The sequence below is a fragment of the Lutra lutra genome, chromosome 1 (genome assembly GCF_902655055.1).
Source record: "Lutra lutra chromosome 1, mLutLut1.2, whole genome shotgun sequence".
NCBI lineage: Eukaryota > Metazoa > Chordata > Mammalia > Carnivora > Mustelidae > Lutra > Lutra lutra.
In genome coordinates this window covers 69,507,609-69,519,899 of record NC_062278.1, presented here as the reverse complement: position 1 = coordinate 69,519,899, position 12,291 = coordinate 69,507,609, and the positions used below count along the sequence as shown (strand labels likewise).

Below are 12,291 nucleotides of genomic sequence, written 5' to 3'. Positions count from 1 at the left end.
ACTCTGCCACAGTCATACACCACCAGTCTGTGACCCCAAGGGTCCCGAGACCACGCGGTCCTTGTGAGGGTTCCACCCCTCGCTTAGCTGCCAGAGCAACATCCCTCAGTGAAGCAGACTTCTAAAAGTTCTGATTTTATGCTCCTCTGCTCTCTTACTTGCCTGGGGCCACCCCCTCCCCCCATGGTGTATTTTCCCATATATCACCTCGGATTCACTTCTCTGCACGTCCTGCCTTCCAGAAAGTGGTGACTTTTCTGTTCGTAGAATTGCTGTTATTTTCTTCAATCTCCTGTTGAGTTTGTAGGTGTTCAGAGTGGTTTGATAACTATCTAGCTGAATTCCTGGTACCAGATGAAATTTAGGTCTCCTCCTCTTCTGCCATCTTGCCCCTCCCTCACTGATCCCTCTTCTGCATCCTCTCATCTGTTGGTTCCTTTTAGTGTATTTTTCATTTTATTTTATTCAACTGTGATTGGTTCTTTTAAATATTCTTTTTGTTGAAGTTGTGAATACATCTACTCTTCTCTCCAGTCCAGTGAGCATCTTTATGAAAATTACTTTGAACTTCAATCCGGTAGATTGGTTCTCTTTAATTTTCTTCCCCTGTGATTTCATCTTCTTTCGTATGAAGCATATTCCTCTCATTTTCCTTGACTTTGCATTTCTCTGAATTAGTTAGAATAGTTACTTCTCCTAAATTTGAAGAAATGGCCTTGCATGTGGTTGTCCCCTTATATAGACTGTGTGTGCCTGGCAATTTATCTGCCTAGACTTAGAGTGGCATGGGCTGGTTCCTGGGGCACTCCATGAGGGGCTTGCCCGTGGTGGGATGCTGAAGTTAATTGGGATTGGGGTGGTTGGTCCTGTGAGTCTCCAGACAATACCCTGGCAGTATAGCTAAAGCTGATGTTGGCGCAGGCCACTGCAGTCCTGGGCCTCTCCAGAGGAGCACCCTGGCCCTCTCCAGAGGAGCACCCTGGCCAGACAGTGAGTACACACCAGGGTGTCCTGCTGTGCACCACACTGACTGCCTTGTGCTGGTGGGTTTAAGAGTTCAGGGGCTCACTGACAGTAGACTGGTTACAGTGCCTGGACCACCTCCCATCTGTGATATCAAGGCAGAGTGTGAATATGAATGGTAGTGATCACCAGTCCCTCCAACCCAGAGTTCCAACAGCTCCTTTCCATTTGGTAGAGTTACAGTGCTGTAATTTTTACATTCTTGTTGCTTTTTTTTTTTAAGATTTTATTTATTTCACAGAGATCACAAGTCAGAGATCACAAGTAGGCAGAGAGGCAGGCAGAGAGAAGAGAGGAGGAAGCAGGCCCCCTGCCGAGCAGAGAGCCGGATGTGGGGCTTGATCCCAGAAGCCTGGGATCATGACCTGAGCCGAAGGCAGAGGCTTTAACCCACTGAGCCACCCAGGCGCCCCCTTGTTGCCCTTTTAAACGGCAGTTTTCTGTGCTCTCAGGCAGCCAGATTTGTTCAGTCTTTCAGTAGTATTCCACCCAGTGCAACAGTGTCAGGATTGGAGTTTCGCTTTGGTATGGTCTTGTCCCTCTTACCATTCTTCATGTGGTCTATCTGGTTGTACAGCTGTCCAGTTAGCCGTGTTCAGGAGAAACTGCTCTGTAGTATGTAGATTTGGTTATGTCCATGGAAGGGAATTAAGGGTCTATCTTGCCATCTTTGACCCTCTCTCCCTAACCTGCTGAATATGTAAGTATCGGCTAAAGTCAACTGACAGTTCAATCTTCTCCATCTACTAGTCAAACTAGTGCTAGACCCAGTCACCGAGGATGCAGATTTTTGTCCTTGGGTCCCTTGTTATTCAAACTGTGGTCTGTGAATAAGCAGCATAGCCATGACTTAAGATAAGACTATATTCCAACAGATTCCTCTAGAATCAGAATCTGCATGTTCGGATGCGTGTGAAGTTCTGAGGAATATGTGAAATGAAGCAGAAATGCAGACTCAGAGATTGTGTCCAGAGTCCCTTTCAGTCCCAGACTCTTCATTTGCATCATGCTGGCCCAGCTCCTTCCAATCCTCCCCTCCATGTAACACTTGTCTCTTGAGAGAGACCTTCCTAGGGATTCTTGCACGTCACTGCCATCACCGTGATTACCACACCACCGTTTGCCCCAGAGCCTGTTCCATTCCCCTCTCGTCTTCAAGAGACCATGTCTTTGTCTCTGTATCCTCAGTCTGGCACATCATTACCTGGCATGAGGTAGGCCTGCAACTTAATGCCCCCCCCCCCAGCCATTTCAGTAGAAAAGAGCCAGGAATTGGGTAGGTCAGCTAAGGTCATACAGCAGTCGGTGGGCTGAGCCATACCCATGTGTATGTATCATTTTTATTCTTCTCAAAACCCATTGCCCCATTTGGGATATCTCCATTCCTGTTTCATGTTCTGAGTAGTTTGTTTTTATCGAAGCTCTTTAGAGCAGAACTTTCATCTGTGTTACAGTTCAAAGACACAAAAAATACAAATATGAATTCCATAAGCACCAAAACTGACAATAGAAAACCTGTTCACATGGGGCCAGCTGAAGTGACGCTCTAGCCGCAGCCCATGACATTGTTCTAGTATCACAGCATTTGTGCAACAGTGTCCCACTCTTAAGACAGAGCAGAAAGGAAAATCAAAGCCCCAGAATGTCTGTTTTAATTAACAGCTACAAGAAACATTTTCTTTAGTTGCAAAGATTTCTAAAACAAAGATCTTTCATCACTAAGATCTTAGTGGCAGAGACCCCAGTGGGGTGTAGAGGCTGCCAATGGGTCAGCGAGGCCCATCTGGCCAGTCAGGGGCACTTGAAGCATTCATGCTCTCTCCAGACAGCTGGGCTGCATCTCACTCATCCTGGCTTCCACCAACACTAGGAAAACCAAGAATGTCTGCTTTGGCCTTTCTACGGATAAAAGTAAAAAACTGGCTTAAACCACAGATCATATAGGAAGCATACCTTTATCAACAGAGGAAAAAGTAGCTCACATTATGACAATCATACCAACACAATGATAGGAGAAAATATTTCACACTAGTCAAAGAATGCTGACATAAATCTGGTTTGAAGCTTTAAATAAGTTCCAAGTTTTTATATTTCACAATTTATATTTTATTAGAGTCCACAGTCTGCTAAATAAAAGCAGTAATGAGATATTTCACAAACTATTATACAATTTAAATCATAAGAATTTAATTTCATAAAAAATTAGGTGCATATTCATAGTGGCTAACTTAAAAAGCTGTTTAATCTATGGTCTAAAATACTTTATAAGAGATTTAGTTCCAGCACTAAAAATAACCCATTGGTATATATATTTTTTACATGTTTTACAACATAAAGTTTGTGCTCTTAATCAAAAAGATCCACAGACTAATTCAGCATGTAAAAAATAATTTTACAAAACATCAAGTCAACCTTTCAAATCCACTTTTATTTTCTTTTTTCCTCCTCACATACAGACCTTCTCCCCACACATTTCTTGCAGCTATAGTGTCACTTGATGTTCAGGTACCATTTTATCCCTAAAACTTTGCTGGCATCAAAATATGACAGTTAACCAGTGTTAAATCTATAAAATATTTACATAGCACAGCACATTAAGCTTCAGACACTTGGCAATTAAACCACATAAAAATACGGTAAGACCCCCCATACTACATGTTCAGAATTGGTGTTCACGGTCCCTTTCTGGCGACTGTACACTGGTTCAAAAGGCAGCAGAGGCAACAGGCAGTTACGTGAGGGCACTGAACACTATGATCTGGAAGCACATTATGATGTTACCCCAGTGTCATGTACCACCCCATCTTTCTCCAAGGTGGTCTCGTAATTCTAGAATGGCAGGTCCAGCTGATACAAAATGAAGACAGACAACAAAACATTTACTCTGTGGAGACAGCCTAACTCCTACTATGCACGTGCTGTGACTTTGAACACAACTCGTCCTAAAAACTTGTCACGATCATCCTGGTTTTTTAGGTTGGGTGATCCATCAATCTTGCACTCGACTGTTACTTCATTTACGGTACTGCTGGTAGCATTAAAGGAGACCTGGACAGCAACTAATGGCTGAAGATAACTCACCTGGCAAATGAAAGAAAATACGTGAATTCCAATTCTATAGTAACTTCACTTACACTTTATCAGGAGTTGGTTTATTCTGTAAAATTTTAAAAACAAGTTTTAATCTATTACATTTTTTTTTCTTTTGAACTGGATACTCATTTTTCACTTAAATTTTTATGGACAGAAGTGACTAGATGGTTATGAATGTTCCTGTGAGCACTGCATAATCTAGATTGGGTCTCATTATCATTTTTTAAATACTCTGTAATCTTGGTTTGAGTTTCCCCTTGCACCCAAGGACTACCTTACTGATTACTTAGCTCTCCTAGATCCTTACTTATGGTTGCTGTGTAATTTGATGCAAACAGATTACTAAATGTATTATTATGGCTGTGGTTTCTAGACACATTTCTTCACTAAAAGTAACTAGGGGGTAATTCCAGGACTGAGGCAGAGAATGTACAAGATGAATATGGAATATCCTGTAGTGCCAGAAAGTAAGGGGGTGCTCAAAGAATCATGGTCCTATGTCCATAGGAAGGTCTCTCACTGGCCAAATCTGGTACAAAAACAGATAATAAGAATCCAGAAGAATATATGGATGTAAATAAATAAATGGTGGAAAAGGCAAAGCTCTTTCTCAGAGCTGAATGCCAACTAGTAAATGGAGGAAAGACGGCATTAGAAAAACATCTGGAAACAATCCTATTAGCTGATTCAGGCAAGAATTAACAAAGGCTTAAAGCTAGGGGAGAAATAGAATTATGTAGCCTCTCCAATTATTCTCGCCACATGATACTTGCTGATTACAAAAGAAAAAAAGTAACTTGACAGCAGAGAAACCTGGCTGATACCATCTGAACCCAGTAAGTGTTCAAGGTTGCCATCACCACTAATGCGACCCAGTCATGCTATGTCTCTCCTAATAGGATGTTCTGAAAACACAGTATTTTTTTCTGAGGCCTTCTTGCTAAAAAAGTACAATCTACATTTAATCATGAAAAACCTCAAATTCAAATTGAGGAACAGACACGAAATAGGCTAAGAAAAGTCCGAAACTCATTTTTGAAGAGTATAAGGACACAAAACAGACTGAGGAACTGTTCCAGGTTTTAAGTGACTAAAGATGTAACAATGTGATAGCCTGCACCAGGAAAACCACTTTTTCTTTTACAAGAAAGAATGTTACTGGAACAATTGGTAAAATTTCAACAAGGTCTGCAGACTGGATGATGGTATTGTATCAATGTTAATTTCCTTTTATAACTATTATGGTTATGTAGAATGTCCTTATTTTAGGAAAATAAGCATTTAGTGTAAAGAGTCACCATGTTTATAACTTAATGCCAAATGGTTCAGGAAAAGAAATTATACACAAATGGAGACTGATAAGACAAAGGAGGTAAAATACTAACATTTGGGAAATCTAGGGAAAAGGTCTACAGGAATCCTTTGTACTATGCTAGCCACTTTATTTTTTCACCTCTGTGCACACTCTATGCACATTCTAAAGAAAAAATGCTATTTTGAAAATAATCATCCTTTAAGTTTTGAACTATAGATGTGGGATCTCTACTTGGCATTACCATTTATATTTAAAGACCAGACTAGAGGATGCACGAGTTACACAGGGCATGTGTCTACCTTAGATAAGTGACATTTTAATACAGATATGCCAATTCCCCAACCATGAGTCATGACCTTAGAAACCTTGAAGTACTTACATGCAGTTTTTTCCCATAATATGGAAAATATTTTAAATCTATAGTTCCTTTGGGTGGATAAGTTGATAGAGCTGCTGTGTTTTCACTCTAAAGTAGAAAACAAGAGAAACCTCTTTTTAGGTCATAAAAACAACTTAAAAATATATATTAAGGCAATATCAATTATGAACAGTATGGTATTCTACAATGATGTTCCGACTTCATTAATTATATTTTTGAGAACAGATGTGTTAATCTTGGTTTAAATCCTTTGACACAAACTATCCTAATTCCTGATATAGCCTACAAGCTTTTCCAGGGGAGTCCCTTCTAACTTACAGCCAGATCTGTTCATGCACCGTCTAAAAATCTTATCTGCCTTCCAACTACCAAATGACAGTTCTTCGGCCACTGACAGCAGAAAGGCAGCAATCTGTACGGGACCAATGTATTCCTGAAATGATTTAAAATACTGTGCTTCCAGACTATAAATGATGGCTGCCACGCTGTAGAATGTAGGATTCAGGCCTGGGAGGCAGCAATGGTTTCCTGTGATTAGTAACCGTAACGGTAACCAGAAGGGGAAATTATGATGCAACTGCCAAAAACTATTAGGAAAAATTTAAGTTACTCTAAGCAAAACTCTTCTTAACCAATTTAAATACCCTTAAATTTATGAGCACAGGCAAATCAAAGTAATCAAATTTACTGGAATTATATTCCATGTATTTAAAAAAACTGATAAATGTGACAAATATACAAATTAGTTGTCCATAATCCAAGTTGTTCTTGATAAACAGTGAGAATTCTCAGGTAATGCATTCTGAATAGGACTACTTTTAATAACTAACTTTAACACACACTGAGGAGATGACAATGACTAAGATCAGTGGATGTTTACTAAGCATGAATTAAAACATTAGTAAATGCCTGAATTCTAGACTTAAATGCACTAATCTTATTTTTTAAAGCACAGAGCAAAACTAAGAATCTCCTCTAAGGAGAAGTCCTACTCAGCACGTGTGACAGACAAGTGACACAGCAGGACGAAAGCACAATGCACAGAGTGACGATATCCTCACAAAACAGGAAAACTCTCATGATCCAGGTCGAAGGTAGGTGGAAAGAATAGGAGCTAACAAAGCTCTTAAGAGAAATTGTAGAAACATTTTCAAACACCACCCTACGTTTGTACTCTTTTACAATCACTGTGATGTGTGCCTTTCTGTATTGCTTTTGTTTAACCAATTTTCTTTTAATACATGAGCTTAATTCACAGAAACAGAGATGGTCCCCAACATGTAAAGGAGGTTTTCTGGTGGATTACATTTTACTGAGCTGGTATTTCCAGCCAGACACCCCACTTAACTTCTTTTAAGCTCAACACCCTTCTGTGGGCAGGATCAATTACCAAGAGAGGAACTGAGGCTCAGTTAAGATCACCCAGGTGTGACCAACTCTTAACTGTTCTCTTGGTTTGTACCAAAAGCATGTTGGCAAGCTTTTACTTGTACTTTACGAAATACTGAACTGCATATCTGAAAAACGATACTTCGGGGTGAAGCATAGGTATCATAGTCTCTAAGTATATGAATGACATCATCTTGGAAACTAGGAGCAACTAAGTCTAAGAGTCTACTAATATTAACAGTTACTAAGTTCCACTGAGAACAAAATAAAGTTTTGAAATTAGTGTATTTTCTTCTACACACCACCCGTAAAAGACCTGAACACAAACCAAATGTTTTCTAAGCAGTATTTGACCTCTGGGTAGCATTTACCAAATTTTTTCCTTCTGTATTTTTTTTATATATTCCTAAATGAACAGGATTGCCTTTTATAAAAAATAAAATATTGAAAAGACATAAATTGAATATTCCATCTTTGACAGGAACCATCTTTAAAAACAGGTTTTTTTTTTTTAAGATTTTATTTATTTATTTGACAGAGATCACAAGTAGGTAGAGAAGCAGGCAGAGAGAGGAGGAAGCAGGCTCCCTGCTGAGCAGAGAGCCCGATATGGGGCTCGATCCCAGGACCCTGAGATCATGACCTGAGCTGAAGGCAGTGGCTTAAACCACTGAGCCACCCAGGCGCCCTTTAACAAACTTTCTAAAAACAAACCTATTCCACAACTAAAAATCCCCATCTACTTTGGTTATTTTATATATTTCACATACATCTTCAAAGCAAAATGGGACAACAAAGTAAAATTTGAGTCATTAACCAGGATTTTGCATTACCATTTCTGCCAACTATTCTAGAAGCAAAAGATACAGAAGAGATAAAGATCCATTTAAACCCCTAAGGGAACAGTTACACATGGAGTTGTTTATACTGGCCAAACGTTTACAAAATTGAAATCTTAGGAGTTTACAGCTTTTGCCCTTCTGGCCAAAATATGTTTTCCTCTCTCAGTAGTGTTGGCTCCACAGAGCCACTAGTCATCCATACAGTCTGCTCACATGCAAAGGCAAAAGCTCCTGCACGCAGGTCCACTGTCATGAAATTACCACCTCTACCTGGCTGAAGTCTACTAGTACCTAAGTCTCCAGAACTTTCTATTGGAAAGACTAGCAAGCAAGGAGGGAGGAGGTTAATAAAGAGTTACTTTTTCTGAATATATCTTGTAGCCATAATGTTTTCTTGTCTTAAGAGAGTATGTGCTTAGATTTTCAGAAGGATCTGTTTATCAAGAAAAGCTCAGCTTAGATGCAGCATCTGGTTTTAAATAACATATTGGCTGAGCTGATTGGTATAAGGTAAAGTGAACTGCCTTTGGTTCACACATGTATACTTTAACGCAGATAAGAAACCAGAGATTTCCTGGCTTTTTATTCTACTCTAAATATTCAAAAGGAATTATTAAAGATACTCTAAAGTAGGAGCTCTCAAAGTGTGAGTAAAAGACCATCAGCATCACCAACACCTGGAAACTTTAGTTAAAAATAATGTAAAATTTGGGCCTCCCTCAGAACTACTGAGTCAGAGACTTCAGGAATGGTACCCAACAAGCCCTCCAAGTCATTCTGATGCATGAACTAATTTGAGAGTAACTGAAAAGAGTTTCTGCCTAAATAAGAAGTCCTTTCAAGGCTAAAAGAAGTACAGTTTTCTCCACCAACAACTTTAAAGATTTTATTTATTTATTTGTCAGAGAGAGAGAGAGAGAGAGCACAAGCAGGCAGAGTGGCAGGGAGAGGCAGAGAGAGAAGCAGGCTCCCGCTGAGGAAGGAGCCCAATGCGGGACTCGATCCCAGGACCCTGGGATCATGATCTGAGCCGAAGGCAGCGGCTTAACCCGCTGAGCCACCCAGGCACCCCTCCACCAACAACTTTAGAAGTGATTTCAATGTAACATTTCAAGTAAGGTATACTTTTGACACAGATTTAGGATAGGAATGCAAAATTTTGCACAATAAATTAAATTTAGAACTTAATATTTTCTCCTCAGAACTCTTACCCATCATTTACATATTTGTCTTAGTTGCACTTGCAGCATGGAGAGAAAACAGAAGAAGTTATGAGATGAAAACTGCATAGCACTCTGGAAAAAAATAAAGTAGGGACAGGAGCGAAAATACTGCCTCTGCCTTAAGGAAAATGTACCATGTTTCATGAACTCTCAGATGCCACTGATGTACACCAATTTATGTACTATTAATAAAGAAAAAAATCTATGGATACACTATTAAGACACCATCCATTATAAGGCCAACTCACTTCAGTTTTGTTAAGCTAGAAAAAAGTGAATCTTAGAATCAATGAAATATATAAATGTAAACACAATGAAATCAATGCACATGGAAAACACTTCTTTTTGAATTATCATTTGCAAATTAAGAAGGGCTAGACACCCAAAGTTTGGTGGGATTTTATTCTTCTAAGACTGGCACTAAAGAGGACTTTGAAAATGGGACAGGATAAAATGACTAAAAATCACTGACTTTTAAAATATTAAGATATACTAAAGCTTTAACAGAAGTTGGGTTATTTTTTGAATACTAACCTTTGAAGTACATTCTATCCTTGGTTCTCCTTGAGGTTTTAATCCAATTATCTATGGTAAAGAAAAATTAATTGAAAATCACAAACATATATGCAAGAACCTCCTGTTTTGTTGCTGGGGACCCACGGGTGGAAGGGTTGAGAGGAATACCAACTCTGTGTATTAAAACTGTTACGTCTGCCTTTTAATTTTATTTTAGAGGATTAGAATGGACTTTCCAATATAATCTTACCATCAGTTGTCTTATTACTGTACTGGGGCAATTTAGAAAAATAAATCCGTTACCAAAAAATTGAGTAAACATAGCATTGCGCTTCGCTACCCTTAAAACAAGAACCAAACAGAAAGCTTTAACACCAATAGTAAGAACTGCAAAAGCATAAAAGTGGTTTTCATGAAACTGTATTAGTTAAAACCCTCAACATATGTTTCCATAAGGCTTCCATGGAGCCTTACGATCTCACATCTGTCTGTTTAATCACATTTTAAGACCCAGCACTATTCAGTTCCATATAACGAGGCTACTTTCATGTATGCAGCAGATATAACTAACTCTGCATGGCAACACACATCCATCGGTTTTGTGGGAGGAACTTTTTCTGTTTTGAATTTATATGCATTTTACATGCAAATGCCTGTAAAGTAAACATTCCTCCAAAAAGAGAAGTTTTGTGGCAACCTAAGTAATATGAACATCAGTAAGGATCCTTACCCATGTGATGACTTGGGAACGAACTACACTGGGATGCAGTCCCCCGCCACACTCACCAACACAGCTCATGAGCTTCTGTACCGAGGGTGCTAGAAAAAAGCAACAGCTGCGAAATACGTACGTACTCTGTTCATTTTCACAAGAACACAAGGATTTCCTTTGGAGTAGCCAAACTCTGGATCATCCACACCACTGCACTCCTGAAGTAAGGCAAGAGGAAACTGACATGCACCATAAACTGGACCCTTCTGTTCATTAAGTGCTCCATCGGGACAGGCTGTGAGGTTCTTCTGTTCTTCTAAATTGTATGCTGAAAAGGAAACATATATGTACACACAGATCAGCCAGAAACAGATGTTCAGCACAGCCAGAAACACATCATCCTTTGGACTACACTCTTCAACGACAAAAATAGCAATGCTGATTACCACATCATTCTGGGGAAAGAATGTTAAGTTTGTTCCTTTAACTTAATAGTTCTGATGTTTACTGCATTCAACAAGGACGCAAACTCTTTTGTCACCACTAGGTGGCGCCAGACATGGCTAAAGCTTTACCTGAATGCCTCCTACGCTCCTGGCCCGAAAGATAGTGGTGACAACCTATAAACTTGTCAGATCACTATGTTGTATACCTGAAACTAATGTAACATTGTACGTCAACTATACTCCCATTAAAAAAAAAAAAAAAAAAAAAAAAAAAAAAAAGACACAGTGGTGAGAACATAAAAAGGCACTGAGGCTGCCCTGATGGATTCCACAGTATAATGGGGAAAACAGGCATTCAGTCTAACAATCATTGCTCAAGGGCCTGAGGATACACAGTGCAGAGGCAGTCTATTCTGCAGGGACTGCAACAAAGCTGGGCGTCAAGAGGTGCCTGTGAGTTAACGTTAACTTAGGGTGTCTTTAGCAGAAACAGGTAACATCTTAGATAAACTCAAGTGCTAGAGTTAAATGGTCCCAACCAGGAGATGGGAAAGAAAGGAGAGGGAGAGATACACAATGGGTTTTTGGCTGTTTGCTCCACAATGGCACAGTGTTAAGCAAGAGTGGCACAACAGTGAGCAAGCCTGGTGTGGTCCCTGCCCTCAACGAATGTGTTTACTGAAAGAAACGCATAAATAGTTAAGATATGCTGCAGCAGTACCTCTATGAGAACTACTGCTGTGTGGGTACAGCTGGTACCAGAAAAAGGCCACCTAAAGTGAATTCAACAAAAACAGGAACAAAAATTTCAAAGTAAATGTGTTTACAAGAAAATGTAGATCTTTTACTTTGGAAAAAAAAAAAAATTCAAAAAAATACTTGGTTTCATGTTTTATCAAAAATTAGGATATAATTATAATTATGTACTCATTTAAAAGAAGGATTCAAATATTTGGAAGACCGGGCTAAACTTCTACAGTACAATAGGTACCACACAACATTCATCACTTCCTTTTTGACTTTGGTGGCACAATCATAAAGATCATTTTGCAAGAAATATTCTGAGGCTTTCACCAATTTCCCCCAAGGGCTTTGATTACATACACCTTTTGGTATAGGTCAGTTTATCGTGACCATTTTTGTATTCTGCCACGTTCCACTTCAATACAAAATCCCTCTAATGCAAGGAGTCGTAATGATGAATGGTTTGATTATGAAGAACCCCCCTCCCTGAAAGACCAAGGCATGATGGGACAAAGATCACTGATACCAGACAGCATAACCAAAGAGCCCTATACACCTGAGAAAAGGAAAGGGAAAGGGAAGACCTGAAAGGAAAGACCTGAAAGGAAA

The 12,291-nt window shown here is 39.4% G+C and overlaps 2 protein-coding genes across 2 annotated transcripts in view; one reads left to right on the top strand and one right to left on the bottom strand.

The window, feature by feature from the left end:
* Nucleotides 1-7,682, top strand: part of TFDP2 (transcription factor Dp-2) — a 202,032-nt gene extending 194,350 nt beyond the window's left edge. The window contains exon 13 of the mRNA XM_047726713.1: nt 6,761-7,682. Coding sequence (XP_047582669.1) covers nt 6,761-6,776 — 16 coding nt within the window. The 3' untranslated portion in view covers nt 6,777-7,682. The remainder of the gene's footprint in view (nt 1-6,760) is intronic.
* Nucleotides 3,433-12,291, bottom strand: part of ATP1B3 (ATPase Na+/K+ transporting subunit beta 3) — a 45,409-nt gene continuing 36,550 nt past the window's right edge. The window contains exons 4-7 of the mRNA XM_047726764.1: nt 10,636-10,820; nt 9,799-9,849; nt 5,811-5,897; nt 3,433-4,104 (exon numbers count right to left, since the gene is read on the bottom strand). Of these exons, the coding sequence (XP_047582720.1) occupies nt 3,931-4,104; nt 5,811-5,897; nt 9,799-9,849; nt 10,636-10,820 (497 nt within the window). The 3' untranslated portion in view covers nt 3,433-3,930. The remainder of the gene's footprint in view (nt 4,105-5,810; nt 5,898-9,798; nt 9,850-10,635; nt 10,821-12,291) is intronic.